The 21438-nt window shown below is 42.5% G+C and overlaps 1 protein-coding gene across 1 annotated transcript in view; it reads right to left on the minus strand.

Annotated features, from left to right (window-relative positions):
- Positions 1 to 316: 316 nt before the first annotated feature.
- Positions 317 to 21438, minus strand: part of LOC126304078 (mite allergen Der f 3-like) — a 66851-nt gene continuing 45729 nt past the window's right edge. Inside the window, exons 5-6 of the mRNA XM_049991791.1 lie at positions 17034 to 17186; positions 317 to 528 (exon numbers count right to left, since the gene is read on the minus strand). Of these exons, the coding sequence (XP_049847748.1) occupies positions 385 to 528; positions 17034 to 17186 (297 nt within the window). The 3' untranslated portion in view covers positions 317 to 384. The remainder of the gene's footprint in view (positions 529 to 17033; positions 17187 to 21438) is intronic.

Genomic DNA, 21438 nt, shown 5'->3' on the forward strand with positions numbered 1-21438 from the left:
CTACTACTTAATCTATCTTAAAGTAACTTATGTTAAGAACAACACACACGCCCGAGGGAGGACTCGAACCTCCGACGGGGGGGAGCCTCACGAACCGTGGCAAGGCGCCTCAACCAGCGCGGCTACTCCACGCTGCCGTCAATCACTCTGGAAGGATTGTCGAGATAACGTATAAGCTTTCATCCCGCTTTCATTTCTGAAAAAAATAATTGAAACTTGTGAACAATTTGACAAAGCCTTGATACGAAGAACCACAGGAAAAAGCCTTACTCCAAGTAGTAGCCCAGATCGCTAAAGAAATGGAAACAAGCAGAAATTCATGTTACGCCTTCTACTTTATTGTTATTGTAGGAAACGAGAAATCCTCAGTCATACTGCGTGCTCTCATTTCTTGTTTTCTTCGATCCAGTCGATGAAGGCGGAGACCCTGGTGTAGACGGTGGGGTAGCCCTGCAGGCCGCAGCCCTGCTGCCACGAGGCCAGACCCACCACCTCGCCGTCCACGTCCATCGGGCTGCCGGAGTCCATCTGACAACACAAAACGAACAGCGTGAAAACTTTGCTATTGCCTTGCATAGCAAAAGCATGATTCCATAGAATGCGAAGAAAATCAATATTATTCTGAGATTTATTGCGACATTTGGGACATTTATTGCAAACCGTTCTAGATGTCAGGAACATCACCGCTGCGACTGAGGCTGTTTACATACCGTGGGATCAGCCGTTATAACCCTGTATGTGAAATCGACATCACTATCTCTTGACATTGTGAATACTCTCCGGACTCATCCCTGACATGCAGCGCAAGGTAGAAATAGTGTTTAGATCGATACCAAGCTGTGAGTGGTCAAATGATTCCTAGCACAGCGTCAGCAAGAAATATTATCAGCGTTGTGTACAACTGGGGAAACAGGTGTGGGAGGTGGGACATTGTCTGAAGTCACCTGCGCGTAGCAATCCCTCTTCTGGTTCTAAATTATACATCACAGAAATAAAAGTAAATGCAGGAAACCTCTAAGGAATTAAGATTTGGGGTGCTGCTGCTATTACTATTAATTTATCATTGGTGATGGATGTTCGGCTGCTAACATCTTCGTCACAGATATTTTGACACGATGTCGTAAATCGGTCAGTCCGTAGCTCATTTGCGTAAAATGTAAATGTAGTGTCATTAGGGCCTCCCGTCGGGTAGACCGTTGGCAGGGTGCAAGTCCTTCGATTTGATGCCACTACGTCGACTTGAGGGACGATAGCAATGAAATGGTGATGTTTAGGACAACACAACACCCAGTCCCTGAGCGGAGAAAATCTCCGACCGACACGGGAATCGAACCCTGGGCCTAAGGATTGCCATTCTGTCGCGCCGACCACATAGCATCCGGGGGGGGGGGGGGGGGACACGCTCATTTGAATTACGAACGCTAATGAAATAAATAAAGCCGTCATTGATTTTCGAATCGTGCTTTGTATTTTCCTATGGAAAACTTCATTGTAGGTCATGCCTCAGAGTTGATGGGAGAAGGAATCAGAACTGTAATTTTAAGTCATTGCGCCAGTGTTTTGCAAACATTCGTATGGTTCAGATGGCTCTAAGCACTATGGGACTTAACGTCTGAGGTCATAAGTCCCCTAGACTTAGAACTACTTAAACCTAACTAACCTAAAGACATCACACACATCCATACCCGAGGCACGATTCGAACCAGCAACCGTAGCAGCAGCGTGGTTCAGGACTGAAGCGCCTTGAACCGCTGGGCCACAACGGCCGGCCATTCATATGGTATGTGGTATGTGGCGGAGGTTCCGTTGTGTAATGTGTGAGGAAGTTAAAATCGCATCTATCAGGTATACACATTCCGTGAATAATAACAGTCCTATTATACTTCAAAAAATGGCTCTGAGCACTATGGGACTCAACTGCTGTGGTTATTAGTCCCCTAGAACTTAGAACTACTTAAACCTAACTAACCTAAGGACATCACACACGTCCATGCCCGAGGCAGGATTCGAACCTGCGACCGTAGCAGTCACACGGTTCCGGACTGCGCGCCTAGAACCGCGAGACCACCGCGGCCGGCTATTATACTTCACTTCTGATGATATCTCCCCATTACGGCTTAACGATTTCAGTTTTGCGTACATGGCAGATTAATGGAAGAATTCTCAGAAGTACGGAAACATGCTACCGGACCGGCCACTCCTGGTATATCATTGTGGACGAACCCAGCGCTCTGAGTCTCACACGATTTGTGCTGGCGGTCAAGCTGCAATGCTGCGCGCAGTCGTACGAGGGAGCTCCGCTATGGAGTCAGTTTTGATTGCTTGGTTATTTGCTCGGCAGTTTGCCACGTGGGTTTCTGACGTTTTATTAAGGAACAAACATGTGTAGCGTCTACTCTTAACTTTACAGCTGACGGCTGCCATTCTGCAGTTCGCCATCCTGTGATCCAATGTTCTTACAGTATAGAGGAACGCTCACAGATGCCCTGTCACTCTACGTGACACATTTCGATTACATCAAAATGGTGAAATACAAGAGTAAACAGCCACGAAAAGTGTGGTGTCACAGCCAGACACCACACTTGCTAGGTGGTAGCCTTTTAAATCGGCCGCGGTCCGGTAGTATACGTCGGACCAGCGTGTCGCCACTATCAGTGATGGCAGACCGAGCGCCGCCACACGGCAGGTCTAGAGAGACTTCCTAGCACTCGCCCCAGTTGTACAACCGACTTTGCTAGCGATGGTTCACTGACTTCTACGCTCTCATTTGCCGCGACGGTAGTTAGCATAGCCTTCAGCTACGTTATTTGCAACGACCTAGCAAGGCGCCAGTATCCGTACTATTGATATTGTGAATCATGTACCATAAAGAGCGACGTTCTCCATTAATGGATTAAAGTTAAGTATTCCACCAGCTACGTCCGTTTTTCTCAATTATAATTCCCTTGTCATGTTCCAGACCTCACGCCAGCCTGCGTGAGCTAAAACGCGTACATTTCGGCCTCCTTTAGTTATACGGGTTGGCGCTCCTGCCAACCACAACAAAAAGAAAAACATTCTACGCGGATATTAAACGTGACAGGGAAGCTAGAAAGGAAGGAAGTGGATGGAGCTTATGCGAGCTCAGCAGCGACGTTATCAAAGTGGAAACCACGAAATCAGGAAAGCGAAATGTAAAGGGACAGTCTAGTATCTGGAGGTCAGTGATGTGAAATGCGTACCGGAACAAGGATTCGGAGTGGCGATGTCGGGTTGAAAGGCGTCCGCAAATTTCAAAAATCATTTATTTACACTAAAAATCGAATCAAATACCACCCAGAAGGGCTGTGCATCTAGTTATCATTTACAAGTATGTTCATCATTCAATAGAGGAACCACATGCACATATAGCTAAAACGAAACGCAACTCCGTCAGTTCAAAATCCAGTAACTATAGCTCAAGAACGAAAAATTAAACCCTTTAGTGAATTTATTTTTAATCAAATAAATGCTCGCTCACAGCTTGAAAGATTAGCTCAAGATTGCAGATTAATGCCTTCCTTGTATTTACTCAAAGTATTATCTCTCAACTATCTTGAAACCGTTGTAAAAATTCACACAAAACTGCAGGAATCATTAGCAACTACAATCTAAACTAGCGTAGCTACAAATCGGTTTCATCCGTATTAATTACACTCCTGGAAATGGGAAAAAGAACACATTGACACCGGTGTGTCAGACCCACCATACTCGCTCCGGACACTGCGAGAGGGCTGTACAAGCAATGATCACACGTACGGCACAGCGGACACACCAGGAACCGTGTTGTTGGCCGTCGAATGGCGCTAGCTGCGCAGCATTTGTGCACCGCCGCCGTCAGTGTCAACCAGTTTGCCGTGGCATACGGAGCTCCATCGCAGTCTTTAACACTGGTAGCATGCCGCGACAGCGTGGACGTGAACCGTATGTGCAGTTGACGGACTTTGAGCGAGGGCGTATAGTGGGCATGCGGGAGGGCGGGTGGACGTACCGCCGAATTGCTCAACACGTGGGGCGTGAGGTCTCCACAGTACATCGATGTTGTCGCCAGTGGTCGGCGGAAGGTGCACGTGCCCGTCGACCTGGGACCGGACCGCAGCGACGCACGGATGCACGCCAAGACCGTAGGATCCTACGCAGTGCCGTAGGGGACCGCACCGCCACTTCCCAGCAAATTAGGGACACTGTTGCTCCTGGGGTATCGGCGAGGACCAGTCGCAACCGTCTCCATGAAGCTGGGCTACGGTTCCGCACACCGTTAGGCCGTCTTCCGGTCACGCCCCAACATCGTGCAGCCCACCTCCAGTGGTGTCGCGACAGGCGTGAATGGAGGGACGAATGGAGACGTGTCGTCTTCAGCGATGAGAGTCGCTTCTGCCTTGGTGCCATTGATGGTCGTATGCGTGTTTGGCGCCATGCAGGTGAGCGCCACAATCAGGACTGCATACGACCGAGGCACACAGGGCCAACACCCGGCATCATGGTGTGAGGAGCGATCTCCTACACTGGCCGTACACCTCTGGTGATCGTCGAGGGGACACTGAATAGTGCACGGTACATCCAAACCGTCATCGAACCCATCGTTCTACCATTCCTAGACCGGCAAGGGAACTTGCTGTTCCAACAGGACAATGCACGTCCGCATGTGTCCCATGCCACCCAACGTGCTCTAGAAGGTGTAAGTCAACTACCCTGGCCAGCAAGATCTCTGGATCTGTCCCCCATTGAGCATGTTTGGGACTGGATGAAGCGTCGTCTCACGCGGTCTGCACGTCCAGCACGAACGCTGGTCCAACTGAGGCGCCAGGTGGAAATGGCATGGCAAGCCTAGTGCCGACATTGTGCATGCTCTGTTGCCTGTGTCTATGTGCCTGTGGTTCTGTCAGTGTGATCATGTGATGTATCTGACCCCAGGAATGTGCCAATAAAGTTTCCCCTTCCTGGGACAATGAATTCACGGAGTTCTTATTTCAATTACCAGGAGTGTATTAACCACCAGAGGGATGGATACCAAAATATGAAATAACTAGAATTAGCGTTAACTACGCTGTGAAGTAGGGTAATAAAGAACTTAACGGCAATTTGTTTGTTAGCCAGTAGCCAAAATAATAGCGATTAAAATGCACTTGCGTAGATTTGTATGGCCAGTGGCTCGTGGTTAACTAAGCAAATTAACACAAATTCCAGTTCACTGATTCCAGAAATAATGACTTTCGCAACTAATCAGAGAACCGACATGGGGCCCTACAAGACACAGGAACTCCCCCGCTACGCAAACTTTTGCACCGCACAGAAACTGGAGCAGATCGATACCGTCCCAAGTCACCTTGTTAGTAAGAAGTCTACCAATGAGAGCCAGTCGGCGGCAACACGGCCGTGTAGGAGATTTCCTGAGACCCCGCTATCAGTCCAGGAGACGTGTAGTGTCGCACGGCTGCTCTGAGAGGAAAGCCCGTCAGCGCCTACCGGAAGGACGAGCGGTAGCCAACTTCGCAGCGCCTACAAAGGCTGTGCGGTGCCAGGAAGTTACTCGGATAGCACGCACGGCCCACGCTCCGATCGGCAGCGGGAGATGACTCGTTATGAACACGAAGGTAGGTCAGAGGTAGAGTTAAACTCTTGTTTACAAAAAAAATAAATAAATAAATAAATAAATAAATAAAACAAAAGAGAGAGAGAGAGAGAGAGAGAGAGAGAGAGAGAGAGAGAGAGAGAGAGAGAGAGAGAGAGAGAGACAGTAGACAGAGAGGGATAGGACATATACATTCATAGGATATGTGCATTAATATGTTTTATAGAAATCGGTTCAATATGACCTGTTGCCAAGTAGGTACAGGGTTCTGATAACTTGTTCCATGCGTGACGGCATCGACGCATATAAGGTGCGAATGATATCCTGTGATATAGCCATACATGCTGCTTCCGAAGTCATCTGTGGTGGTCGGTAATGCGTCACAGCACTGCGCCAGTTGCTTCTCCATATCCCACACATTTCCGACTGGCGACCAGTTTGGTGATCTGGCGGGCCATGGCAAAAGTCCGAAAACCTGTGTAACCAAGAAGGCAAGTCTTCGTGCAGCAACATGCGGTCGGGAAGTGGCTTGCTGAAGAATGGCGTCTGGGGTGTTTTACAAAAAGGTTATGGCCAGGGCTACGGGTCGCAGGATGTACGTACGTGACATTATTCGCAGTGCCCTAGTCATACAAAAACTGTGTTTTGTCGTAGTATACAATACCATCCCACACCATAAGGCCTCGAGCTGGCGTTGTATGCCTTCTGCGAATGCAGTCACTGTGATCCGCTCCTCCTGTACGCGCGAACCAAAATCATTCTTTAAACAAGCAGAATACGGATTCGTCCGAAAACACTGTTTGATGACTTTCCTCTCTACAGTCACGTCGTTCCATATAGGGTAGCCTTCATCTCATGCTAGGTGAGGAGGACCCTATGTCATAGTAACGTAACGCTGTGTCATCATGACGTAAATGAAGCTAAATCGACTTTATGAGTACGTCTATTGATCTTTGCAGTTGAACCACAGAGGTTGCACCAATAACGTAAACAGACCTGTACAGTCGAAGTTAAGCAGTTGTGTGGTATGCTCATTCCAGTTGAATTACTTATTAAGCTGTAATCTCAACTACTTAGGATGTTATTGTTTGTTTCTTGATGTAATGAATGTCTGAACGAAGGAACCATAACCACAACGGAAGTCAAAACAAGCGAGTAGTAATTTATTTAAAAATCCGATTAATTGTGCATAAATCATGTGAATAGAAACGTGAAATAGAGAGAAATTAAAATGCTTCGTATTTTTATAAAAGCCAATAGATTGTACATAATTCTTTTGGGCAGAAACGTTAACCTTAAAAATTCATGTGATTCCAACGATAATTCCGAATTTGACAGGAATTTTTATTTTTCCTTCATGCTGTAGATCAGCACAGAAACTTTTGCTCCTCAGAAATAAATTATTGCGGATGATTATAATATACTGACCTGTTATAACACGTCATTATTTTTCTTTATACGTTGTATACTGTGAAAAAACAATGAGATGCAAGTCACGTTTACCAGCATTTTAAGCAACTGAAAGCAGTGAGTGCTGTCGCCATTTTTAGCTACTTTTTGGATGATTCTTGGGCAATATGGAAATAGCTATAGTAATCATGCCAGACACCACCAAAATTTGTACCATGTCTATTAAGAGAATAATCAAAGACGGTATTCCACTATCGCATATGAAACTTCACATAGTGCTGCTAAAAACTGTGGGCTGTTGAGGTTATTTTGTCAAGTAACTCACCAATTGTGACAGTCACTGTTCAACATCATTCGGCAACTACTAGAAAACTTACTTTCTTATAGTTGATACTGCTTAAATATTGAAATGTGAGTAAGAATTATAGACGAAATATCATTGTTTTGTCACAGTATACAGCATATAAAATGTGACAAGTGTTATAAACAGGTTACATTATAGATTATAATCATTAATAATAATTTATTTCTGAAGAGCAAAATTTTCTAAGTTGATCTGCAACATGTAGGCAAAATTAAAATTCTAGCAACATTCGGAATTATCTTTGGAACCACAGTAATTTCTCGGTTTAACGTTTCTGTCCAGAAGAATTATGTACAATCCATTGGCTTTTATAAAAATACGGAAGACTTTAATTTCTCTCTATTTCACGTTTCTATCCATATGAGTTATCAACTGTTAATTGGATTTTTTTTAAAAAAAATGACTACTCGCCTTTTTTACTTTCGTTGTGGTTATGGTTCCTTCGTTCAGATATTCATTATGTTCATGAAAGAAACAATAAGATCTCACATCCTTGGGATTACAGCTTAATAATTAATTATTTCACGTTTCTGTCGATACAATCATGCACGACTCATGGGATTTTTAAAAAATAACTACAAACTTGTCTTTTCTTTCGTTATGTTCATTGAATATCCAATCACATCCCAAATTCTTTCGATTACAGCTTAATAATTATTTCATGTTTCTGTCCATATGATTTATATGCGATTCATCGGATATAAAAAAAAATATTACTGCAAGCGTTTCTTTCTTTACTTTCGTTATGGTTCCTTTGTTCAGACATTCATTATGTTCAAGAAACACACAATAATATCCAAAATTGTTAGGATTCCAGCTTAATAACTGGGATGAGCGTACCACACAACTGCTCTAACTTCGTTTGTACACGTCAATTTTCATTTAGCTTTCACGTTATCGGTTGAACCTCTGTGCTACAACTGCAAAGATCGATATACGTACTCATGTAGCCGATTTAGGTTTATTTACGTCACGATGACGTAGCGTTACGTCACTATGACATAGGGTTCTCCTCACCTAGTGTGAGATGAATGCTACCCTTGCATATACTGTTAACGTCTGACATGCTTCTACAAATTCGTCAATGATGGGCTGAGAAGTGGACAACACGCACGTAGCCCGTACCATAATAAACGACAACGGAGTGTCACGCTATGTTGAAAATGTTCCGCTGTTTCGCCAGAGCTGAGGAGGACGCAGGTCTGTCCTGCAATGACTTTCGGATAAGGTGTCGAACTGCGCCAAGATATTGATGTAGAACTTGAATCCCTGGGCCTATATGGTTGAGAGGTTAATCAGTTCTGCATAACATACTAATGTTCATGCGCTCTGAACATTAATGTCCTATCTCTAGTTTTTTTCTGAATATGAGCGTACTTCGAAGAATTCAATGTAGGATTGCCCTTCAGACTTCACATTTTTAAGACTGTTCTCCTCTCGAATGTCTCTTTTTCCTGAGGACTTGTAATTGTTTTCACTGACAAAAATTTTATCTTCTTCCATACGTTTGCCTCCATACTTTCCTTACATTCTTGCACTTTGTCGTTTAAATTAATTATTCCTAATTGTTCTCGTACATTCTCCTTTGTTATCGTAAGATCATTTCCTGATCAACCTTTTACATATTTCGTTTCATTACATACAATGGATTTTTTAGTCCAGGATTCACTGCATAGCGCAAGACTTCGTGTCTTTCCTCGCCTTGTCCTTAAAGTTTTATTTTAAATTACACATATTTGCTGAAATTTGTTGATTTTATTCTACACATCGTTACCGTTATTTAAGTTGATGTCGCATCCCCAATATCCAACATTTGAAATTTCGTCCAGTGTCTCACATTGAAAGAGAAAAGAAAACATCTAATCTATGTACATACAACGGCGGTGAGTTGAATGAAATGGAACGGATTCGTAGTCAGATGAATATAAGGTAGTGTAGACAACAGCATAAAATCGTATAACGCAAGGAAGATACGTTATTAATAGGAAGGTAGGGCAGAGAGTGAGTTACAATGAGCAGTTCAGTGATAGGTTTGCTCTCGTCAGAATCAAGGTCAACCAACGCCATGAACAAAAGTTCAGGTATACATGCCGACGCCACAAGCGGAAGATCAAGAGATAAAGTAAGTATACTTAAATATTCAACACGCTATTCATTATGTAAAAGAGATGATAATGTAATATCCTGAGAGACTGGAACGCGGAAGTGGGAGAGGGAGTAGAAGGAAGGGGTAAGGAATGCGGTAGGAATGCGGAAGAGAAATTCTAATTCATTTCTGTAATATATTTCAACTAGAAGCTGTTAGAGGTTACGAATTTTCTGCACAAATGGTTTAAAGAACAGAAAGGGCGATTTTTGTAGGCCACTTAAAACAAGGAATGCGGAACATTTAATCTGGGAGAGGCTGGAAGTCTCTAGTTAGCGTCTTATAGACTGTCCTGCGTTTACGTCTAGAATCTTCCATATCAGTCATTGTGGTATATTTATTGGCAAATGCGACATTAATTCATCATGATTTTGGCGTTTATTAAGTTCTAGGAAATGAACTGTCTACTGTCTCACTTTCTACATACTGGTATGCTGATGCCGGCGGATCAGTTTCACTAGAAGGACTTTTACCGCTTCTCAAGTTTTCTGCATGAGAATATGCAATATTTTCTAAGTTTGTTACAAACTGGAGTGGGTACTGCCTTGAAGGCATTAATTATCATCGACGTACTCGGTGGTTCAGTGATAATGTGACAGACTTTCAGGTTTGATGGAGAAGCTTTCAGGTACCAATTTCAAGTAAGGGTACCTAGTTCGGAAACGACAGAGTTGAAAAGGTTCTGAGACCTCAGACAGTGGATCTGTGCTACTGCAAGCTCTTTGCTTTCCATATTTTTGGAGGAGATAGTATGGACCAAAGCAATAAAACATTATCTAGCATATGTGGGCTCTACAATGTATGTCTTAGGAATTATGAGCATTTGTTCAGCAGAAGGGCTGTTATTTAACAACAGCAGAGTTATGTGCTCACGGCCCTTAGGGTATTGAGTTTCGACCCCACGTTAACTGGAAATTTTTTCCTTGTTTTGGTCCTCCCCAGCTGTGGAATGCAAAAAAACTTGCTATAACAGATGTCATCCCTTGCAAGCATCACAACGTTATTCTCTTGTAACTTTCGAGTCGGTCATTTGCGAACCACGGCCCCTTACATCAAACTGATAAATTTACCGTTCTCCATAATTCCGGGAAATCAACACGGAGTCATCCAGTGTATCTGTACGTCCTGTTACGGGAAACAGATTAATGATAATCTAAGACTAATTTCCGTGTCCCCAGCAGTTGACAAGATTAAAAAATTTGGCTACAATGTCCATTCAGGTTGCCGAAACGTTGTTCGGTGTCCGTCCTTTTGCCACCGGTACAGGACTTCACAACTTGAAGGGAAGTCCTGGGTACTAATTTCTTCGAACTATTTGCTCTCTCTATGATACATTTTCCCTAGTTTTGTTTTGCTTTCGGTTTTTAATAGGAAGAAAGGAGTGCGACTGTTTTGAGCTGATGGAAAATAAATAGTATGTTGCGAACGACATTAGTATGCGACTCTGCTGTCGGTCTTGCCATCTGTGGAACGTACAAGAGTTGGACAAAGATAGGGATAAACCGCGAGAAATGCTTGCTTGGACATAAATACCGTTGGTAGTCAATCCTGTATGTTACGCAGTTGTATTTGACATGAACGGCATCTGTTGCAATGTCTTCAAGACCTCTCGAGCGTCAGTCGTTGGAAAAACAACTTCTGTGTAGTTGTGAACTACAGGAAACTGGAGGTCGGGCAGGGATTCCACAACCACTCTTCAGTGAAGTAATTGCCCATAACAGGAAAAAGTGGTACAGAAACCATAAAACTTGGAGTGCGGAGCAATGTAAGAAAATCATGTGGTTGGATGAGATTTTTGTGTGGTAAGATCTTATGGGACCAGACTGCTTAGGTTATCGATCACTAACCGCACATAGTACTTAATCTAACTTACAACTAACTTACGCTATGGACAACACATCCCCTTACCCGAGGGAGGGCTCGAACCTCCGACGGGGGGAGCTGCTCGGACCGTGACAAAACACCTAACGTTGGTTGAGTGTTATCACATACCTTTTGCAGCTTCTGACTGAATATACGTCGCAAGAGTGAATCATGGCATCGGTTTAGGAATGAATTGGGTTGCTACATCGTGGTATTCCACTAACCTTATGCTTGCACTGCAAGGTCGCACTAATGAAAAGGGTAATATGACTGTTTAGGCCGATCAGGTACATCCCACAATACAATATTTGTTCCTCGGTGGAGATGGTGATTTCCAAGACGACAGAACTCCTGTTCACACAGCTAACATTGTCCAAGACTGGTGTTGTGATGGCGAAGATGAAGTGTCGCATCTCCCTGGTCACTACAGTCATCATGTTTGCATGTGACTGAGCCTTTGTGGACTAATATGGAGACACGTTCGCGTAATCGCTGTTCACCCCCCTCATTGTCACCTGAACTTGACACTATTCTGCAGGAAGAGTTGTGTAAGATTTTCTTAAAAACCGTGCAGGTCCTTTATTTATCCATTTTGGCAAGAATGAAAGCTGCTGTACATCAGTGATGGGAAAAACCGACCGGTTAAATCCCGTACCCGTATTTTGGTTCCGAGTAACGGGTATTTCTCGGTGTTTGTTTGGTCTCAATAGATGTTTTATTTATTTTTGCTAATAACCTGATAAAAAACCAGAATATCAATAAGCCATGGCAACAGTGCAAAACATTTCCGTTTTTCAATAAAAAAAGAAGGAAATATTTATTTGTAATATTTGCCTTACTTTGCAATATTGGTTATTACAGAAAATGTGAGAAGCGGTAGGTGCTCTTTTAATAACAATGTCGACAGAAGCGAGTAACAAACATATGGCATAAGAATTGGTACAGCACTGCTGATACAGTAATGTCCCTGTTGCCGTGTTTCGTTGTTTAAGCTACGAGTGTACTTTTTAAGACTTGCCCCCTTCTGGTCTATACGGTAGTTTCTGGCTGTCGCCACCGGACGTCTGTTACATAGCAGAAAGGTACCAATCTCAGTGTGACGAAATTTTTGTAAAGTGACATTACACTGAAGTACAATGCTTCATTTGCTTCAAAAGATTACAGATTTGTGTGCTATTTCTGTGAAATCATGAAGGACGAAATAGATTACGGTAACAGTAATGCATTAAAAACAGATTTCTTCTACCTCAATTTTTATCTTTTAGCATTGACTATTCGTAATGCCCAAATACTTATGCGATCCCTGATTAGATCTTGATTTTTCAGAAAATAAGAATATAAAGACAAGAATAATGGGCAAAAATAAGAATAAAAACGAATACAGAGATAATTTCATCTGGTATCCAACCAGTTGTCACTTTTTGAGAATAGCAGCGAACGGTGGACGAAGGAAATTCTCTTTTATTTGCCTATTTAATTTAATATTTTGATTCTTTGTATCTTGAAACTGAGAGAATAAATTTTTTCAGTCTTTGTTCGGTTTCTACACTTGTTGCGGGTAGTAACAGTAACAAAAACCCGATAATTGGTTATTATGAGTGGTTTAACAATCAGGTTAAACTGGAGCAGAGAAAACAGATAATAGAAAACCAGTTGTTTCAGCGAAAACCACCATCCCTATTTTGTATGCCAATAGGTTTCCTACCACGTATTGGACGTAGCAATGTGTTCGTGGTGCTTCCATATATTTGTTCAACCCCTGTATGTTGCATTCAGTGCTAAAAATTATTTGTTGTAAACAACTGTCCGTTTATAAGTATTAAACTATACTCTGAATTCTGCGGGTAACTACGTATTCCATCACATGCAGATCGGCAATTTTGACAGGTAATGGCTATATTAACTGAACTTTTCATTCAATTTTCAAATTTCTCGTTGAAATCCATTAGTGCTTGCTCAGTGCACACATTGAATAACACTAAGAATATGCTACAATTCTGTCTCACTCCCAACGTAACCTGCTTCCCTCTCACGTCTTTAATCTCTTGTAACTGGAATACAGTTTCTTGTATATAGCCTCAAAATTTCAAACAGCATGTTCCAGTCAAACTGTAAAATTTTTCTTTAAATCTATAAATGTAGGTTTGCCTTTCTTCAACATCTTCTAAGGTAAGGCATAGGGTCAGTAATGCCTTGATTGTTTGTGCATTTCTCAAACCACAAACTGATTTCCCCATAGGTCAGCGACAATCAGTGTTCCCATTCTTCCGTAAATAATTTATGTCATTATTTTGGAATCACGACTTACTAAACTGATGAAAAGTAATTTGATGGATAAGAAAAATCTACTGGCCAAACAGTGGCAGAAGAACACATATATAAATGTATTGAAATCATCAAGATTTCGGAACCAGTGGCTCCTTCTTCACTCTTCTCCTAGATACTGCGTTTGGTCAACCATCTGAACATCCCCCAATCCTCACCATTGCCTCTCAGAGCAGTGATAACTCATGATCCTCAAGAACCAGTCAGATATCAGCAGATAGGTCAAAGTTAGATATAGAGTGAATTAGTGAAGTTCGGTGGCAGGAGGAACAAGACTTCTAATCAGGTGACTACAGGATTATAAACACAAAATCAAATAGGAGTAATGCAGGAGTAGGTTTAATAATGAATAGGAAATTAGGAATGCGGGTAAGATACTGCAGAACAGCATACTGAACGCATTATTGTGGCCAAGATAGATACGAAGTCCATACCTACTACAGTAGTACAAATTTATATGCCATCTAGCTCTGCATATGACGAAGAAATTGAAGAAATGTACGATGAAATAAAAGAAATTATTCAGAAAGTAAAGGGAGACGAAAATTTAATAGTCAGGGGTGACTGGAATTCGAGTGTAGGAAAAGGAGAGATAGAAACGTAGTAGGTGAATATGGATTGGGGCTAAGAAATGAAAGAGAAAGCCGCCTGGTAGAATTTTGCACAGAGCACAACTTAATCATAGCTAACACTTGGTTTAAGAATCATGAAAGAAGTTTGTATACATGGAAGAACCTTGCAGATACTAAAAGGTATCAGATAGATTATATATTGGTAAGACAGAGATTTAGGGACCAGGTTTTAAATTGTAAGACATTTCCAGGGGCAGATGTGGACGCTGACCACAATCTATTGGTTGTGACCTGTAGATTAAAGCTGAAGAAACTGCGAAAAGGTGGGAATTTAAGGAGATGTGACCTGGATAAAGTGAAAGTACCAGAGGTTGTACAGAGTTTCAGGGAGAGCATAAGGGAACAATTGACAGGAATGGAGGAAAGAAATACACTAGAAGAAGAATGGGTAGCTTTCAGGGATGAAATAGTGAAGGCAGCAGAGGCTCAAGTAGGTAAAAAGACGAGGGCTAGTAGAAATCCTTGGGTAACAGAAGGAATATTAAATTTATATTGATGAAAGGAGTAAAATATAAAACTGCAGTAAATGAAGCAGGCAAAAAGGAATACAAACGTCTCAAAAATGAGATCGACAGGAAGTGCAAAATGGCTCAGCAGGGATGGCTAGAGGACAAATGTAATGATGTAGAGGCTTATCTCACTAGGCGTAAGATAGATACTGCATACAGGAAAATTAAAGAGACCTTTGGAGATAAGAGAACCACTTGTATGAACATAAAGAGCTCAGATGAAAACCCAGTTCTAAGCAAAGAAGGGAAACCAGAGAGGTGGATGAAGTATATAGAGGGTATATACAAGGGCGATGTACTTGAGTACATTATTATGGAAATGGAAGAGGATGTAGATGAAGATGAAATGGGAGATACGATACTGCGTGAAGAGTTTGACAGAGCACTGAAAAACCTGAGTCGAAACAAGGTCCCCGGAGTAGACAACATTCCATTCGAACTACTGACAGCCTTGGGAGAGCCAGTCCTGACAAAACTGTACCATCTGCTGAGCAAGATGTATGAAACAGGAGGAATACCGTCAGACTTCAAGAAGAATATAATAATTCCAATCCCAAAGAAAGCAGGTGTTGACAGATGTGAAAATTACCGAACAATCAGTTTAATAAACCACAGCTGCAAAATACTAACACGAATTCTTTACAGGCGAATGGAATAACTGGTAGAGGCCGACCTCGGGGAAGATCGGTTTGGATTCCGTAGAAACACTGGAACACGTGAGGTAATACTGACCTTACGACTTACCTTACAAAAAAGATTAAGGAAAGGCAAACCTACGTTTATAGCATTTGTAGACTTAGAGAAGGCTTTTGACAATGTTGACTGGCATACTCTCTTTCAAATTCTAAAGGTGGCAGCGGTAAAATACAGGGAGCGAAAGACTATTTACAATTTGAACGGAAACCAGATGGCAGTTATAAGAGTCGAGGGACATGAAAGGGAAGCAGTGGTTGGGAAGGGAGTAAGACAGGGTTGTAGCGTCTCCCTGATGTTATTCAATCTGTATATTGAGCAAGGAGTGAAGGAAACAAAAGAATTCGGAGTAGGTATCAAAATCCATGGAGAAGAAATAAAAACTTTGAGGTTCGCCGATGACACTGTAATTCTGTCAGATACAGCAAAGGATTTGGAAGAGCAGTTGAATGGAATTGACAGTGTCTTGAAAGGAGGATATAAGATGAACATCAACAAAAGCAAAACGAGGGTAATGGAATGTAGTCGAATTAAGTCGGGTGATGCTGAGGGAATTAGATTAGGAAATGAGACACTTATAGCAGTAAAGGAGTTTTGCTATTTGGGGAGCAAAATAACTGATGATGGTCGAATTAGAGAGGATATAAAATGTTGACTGGCAATGGGAAGGAAAGCGTTTCTGAAGAAGCGAAATTTGTTAACATCGAGCATAAATTTGCGTTTCCAGAATGAGATTTCCGTACTTCAGCGGAGTGTGCGCTGATATGAAACTTCCTGGGAGATTAAAACTGTGTGCCCGACCGAGACTCGAACTCTGGACCTGTGCCTTTCGCGGGCAAGTGCTCTACCATCTGAGCTACCTGGCAGAAGTAAAGCTGTGAGTACCGGGCGTGAGTCGTGCTTCGGTAGCTCAGATGGTAGAGCACTTGCCCGCGAAAGGCAAAGGTCCCGAGTTAGAGTCTCGGTCGGGCACACAGTTTTAATCTGGCAGGAAGTTTCATAGATTTGAGTGTCAGGAAGTCGTTTCTGAAAGTATTTGTATGGAGTCTAGCCATGTATGGAAGTGAAACATGGACGATAAATAGTTTGGACAAGAAGAGAATAGAGGCTTTCGAAAAGTGGTGCTACAGAAGAATGCTCAAGATTAGATGGGTAGATCACATAACTAATGAGGAGGTATTGAATAGAATTGGCGAGAAGAGGAGTTTGTGGCACAACTTGACCAGAAGAAGGGATCGGTTGGTAGGACATGTTCTGAGGCATCAGGGGATCACCAATTTAGTATTGGAGGGCAGCGTGGAGGGTAAAAATCGTAGAGGGAGACCAAGAGATGAATACACTAAGCAGATTCAGAAGGATGTAGGTGGCAGTAGGCACTGGGAGATGAAGAAGCTTGCACAGGATACAGTAGCATGGAGAGCTGCATCAAACCAGTCTCAGGACTGAAGACTACAACAACAACAACAACAACAACAACAGTAGATATTTGTGGCGTACTCACGTTGCAGGCGCCCTTGCCCGGTTGCGGCACCTCCTCGCAGATGTGGCTCTCGTACACGGGATCTCCGGGGGCGTAGGCGGCGCGGCACGTGTCCAGGTCCACGATGACCGTGTCGACCTTCTGCAGAACGTTGGGCAGCAAGTCTACGTCCCGCTGTAAACACGACCAGTTCCCGTCGAGAACAAACCAAATATTCCCTCTCTCCTTTTCTGGAGAGGATTCCTAATTAGTCTCTGAAAAGATAACGTACTGTTTCTTTCTCTTCAACTGTTTCTCACAATATACACAGAAAACTGATGACTAAATACAAAACAGTTTCAATACAAAGCTGACATACATAAAGCAATTTTCATTGTTGCGCTACCAGTACTGCTGCGAGACGTAGACGCACACTTTAATGACATCGTCTTTGACACCACATGCCGGCAAATTACGTAGGACGTGTTTTGGAATCGTTTCTCTGTAAGAGAACTTACTCTTCGATCGCTGTTCTTTCTCATCGGTACAGTTGTAAGTAGTGGAGAAAGGCACCAGTGGGACGTTCCATCTGTCAGATATGCCACGACCAGAAGAGTGGTTAAGATATAAGAACGGTAAATTCTCTGAAAGAAAAGACGTACAACCACGTGCTGCCATACCACCACCGCAATATTATGCAGTTGCTAAAATTTTGTAATCCTTAGATGAGGTGCCCTTAAAGGAATCAAGACTCAACAGTGCACACGTGGCGACTTGCGTATTGATAATTGAAAACTGAGCGCGTTCAACTGAAGTGCGTGAGAATACACGTTTTCTTTTGCTCCCATTAAAGAGGATATACAGTAGCTGAAAGAGAACTGAAGAGAACTGAAAAAATAATTAAATAACAGTCGCTTACGAGGGCCGTTCAATAATGAACCCAACACTTTTTTTTTCTTAAAGCAGATTTTTTTTCAGGATTCCAATCCACTGCAGTGTTTCCCATTCTTTTGTCTACAAAACCCCCTTTTTCAACACAATCTCCGTTTAATGCGACAGCCTTGCGCCACCTTGCTGGCAGAGCCTGTGTGCCCGGATAGTACTTCTGGTCGATGCCGAAGCCATCGTCTTCCTCCATCAATAATTACCCCATCATACACGTACTATTTCTTGGTAAGTGCATCCTTCATTAGGGTAAACATATGGGAGGCGGATGGGGCGAGATCCGGGCAGTAGGGTGGATGAGAAAGAACAGTCCAATGAAGTTTTGTGAGGTTCTCTTGGATGCGCGGACTTGGATGAGGCCTTCCGTTGTCACGGAGAAGGAGAAGTTCATTTGCACTTTTGTGGCGACGAAATCGCTGAAGTCGTTTCTTCAGTTTCGTGAGGGTAACACAATACACTTCAGAGTTGATCGTTGTACCATGAGAAAGAATATAATTCACAATAGCCGCTTCAGAGTCCCAGGAGACTTCAAAGAAGAGGTGATGCTCATGAACGCAGTTTTGTTACCGGTTCAAAGTTTTGAACGCATGTTTCATGGCCTGTGACGATGTTCGAGAACAATTTGTGACGATCAGCCTCGTAATACGCAAATAGTTCCGCACAGATGGTCCTTCGGTGCTCTTTTTGTCTTCTGTTAGGTGGCGAGGAACCTAGTGGGCACCCATCTTTCAGTACATAAACTGGCGGGAGAGTATGTCAGCACTACCAACAGAGACGTTCAGTTGAGCATGGGTGTGATTAATTATGGTCCATCCATCACCTCGAATGAGAATGTCTGACGTCCCATCATTGCAGGATTCACATATGTGTACGTCCGACCAGCACAGGAGGTCGAACAGGTTTGGGTGAACTAGTTATAATGACGAAACACGCCTCGCCCAAAGACTCGCCGTGCTTTTGTTCACTGCCAGTTCACCGTAGATATTCTGCAAACACCTCTGAATATCTGCGACGCTCTGGTTTTCTGTCAAAAGAAACTCAGTGACAGCTCTATTCTTGAAACGTATCTCCGTTACAGCTCCCATTTTGAAGGCTACGTATAAGCGACGCCACGTATCGGAATTTCTCGAATCGACAGGGGCTTAAGCGGGAATATTCCACGATGTCCCACAAGAAATTCTACATTTTTCACCCCAATTTTCCGAGAAAAAAATGCGTTGAATTAGTTATTCTATACCTCTCGTATAATAAAGAAAAAGTGTTCAACGACTAAGTAACCTTGTGTGTGTGTGATGAAATGCCATTAGGCATTAAATGTTTCACCTGAATCACTGCACACTCTTTTACGTGACTCTCACATTTTTAACTAAGATCGATGAGACATTGAAGTGGCTCTTCCTTTAGAAAACAACCAATCCGTTTCATAAAATCAACACAACTGAAGTAGGTCGAACGTAAGCGATATATAATGACTCCAAAAGTATTCGTCCGATCATAACGCGTAGAATATAACAATCACAAACATAAAAATACTGATAAGAGGCAAACAATAGCTACTTCCTTATATCGATTAATACCTTCATTTAGAAATAATGCTCCATTGGAATCTTATTGTGGTGTGCGTACTGTAAGACCTTCAGTACACACACCATCAGATTATTTGACTTGTGTCAGCAATATGTCTCGTGGTCTTATCGTGGCGTTTTTATCTTCTGCCGTTAGGTCAGACGATAGAGATGCCACTTGCACGCTTAGAGTAGCAGATAGACGGTGACCAACATTAAACAGAACTTGATTAATTTTCACACACGTTTATTAAAATAATAACAAGCATAAATTTATTTTACTTGGTTCTAGATGCTATTTACAATTGACAGTCCGAAGTTCCTTTGGTATTGGCACGTAATCTTATTCTCACATATACCTCTGATACTTGACAAAAGTGTCTATACATTTATCTTCATGGCTATGTACAGGAATATGGTAATCTTATTAAGCGCAGACTGAAACTTGACTATAGACTGGTACAGACAAATGTAGGCTGGTACAGACAAATGCAGACTGACAAATCGGAGGTCTATACACTCGTTATAATACCTCGTGCATTCATGTATCACTGTGCGAGTGTAATCCGCGAGGAGAAAAGGTTCTACATTAGAAGCAATCTCATTGGCTGCGTTACATATTAATTCGCGAATCGGCGGAAGCTGAATTTGGTCCGTCTCTATTGCAGCGCCATCTCGTAGTGTGGAGACGGAAGAGCACTGCGCCTGCGCTGTTGTCTTGGCCGGGCGCGCTCTAGTGGGAAAGTTGTGTACGTGCTGACTACGCGAATCTATGTACACAACACTTATATTGCTTAATTAGTGAACAAATACATGATGTTTGAAATCAAGACCCAGCTGAGGTCTCGAATGCATTATCCCAGGTTGGTGCCGCTCTGCCATACGCCATTCCTCTTGTCCTTTATGTACTTGTGTTTCATCCACTGCAGTGGACAGCCACTTCTCTGTTTTCGTAGCCATTAGTGATATTTAAGTAATATACGTCAAAACGTAGTGAAACTATTAAAAAAAGCGAGAAATTTGTTTAAGGTTGTTTCGAAAAGGAAAATATTTTCAAGAAATTTGCGAAACCACTTGCAGACTTACAAGTAGAGTGAAGTCAGTTATATAGATGTTTAATGAGAGCAAAACGTACAAAAACCAATCACGAAGCGGCCTTACTACAGTTCTATTCGAGATGGAAAATGTCCGCCACCTAAAGATGTCAATAAAAATCCAAAACGAAGCACTCTAAAACTTGCTAATGCAATCGAGATGCATGCAGGAAAGTGTGTTTCAACACAGACTGTAAGAAATTTGCTTTATGAAGCTGGATATGGAGGCTGAACAGCCTGTAGCAACCATCTATCAATAAATTCTACAGAAGGAAGCAAGTTGCACTTGTAAGAGAACATAAATCCGAGGAGTTTGATTTCTGGAAGAAGGTTGTATTTACTGGTGAGAGTCGATTTTGGCTGTTTAAGTCAAATAGAAGAGTAGATGTGCGGGAAAGAAAGAATTACCAGCTTGAAGAGAGAACTACAACAGCCCCATACAATGTAAGCTTTATACTTCGACCACGGCCTATCAGCCTGGAAGTTTTAAGTGAAGTACAACAGCCCCAGTTACACATGGTGGAGGTTCAGTATTTGTCTGGTGCTGCAAGGCTCCAAAAGTTCTGGGGCGTTTGTGTTTCACTGATGGAAGAAACGACCATAAGGTATTCATATAGTTCTTAAAAACACATATCTCCAGGAGTGTGAATAATGTGGGTCCTCTGGGGATTATATTTTAACTCAAGATGATGATCCAAAATATACAGCTCTATATGCAAAGCAGTGGCTGTTGTATAAAACTCTCAATGGATGCTGACACCACCGCAATCCCCAGTCATTAACTCAATTGAATATTTGTGGAATGTTCTCGACAAAAAAGCGTGAAATCATCAAGTATCGAAT

This window comes from Schistocerca gregaria, chromosome 1, assembly GCF_023897955.1.
Source record: "Schistocerca gregaria isolate iqSchGreg1 chromosome 1, iqSchGreg1.2, whole genome shotgun sequence".
Lineage (NCBI taxonomy): Eukaryota > Metazoa > Arthropoda > Insecta > Orthoptera > Acrididae > Schistocerca > Schistocerca gregaria.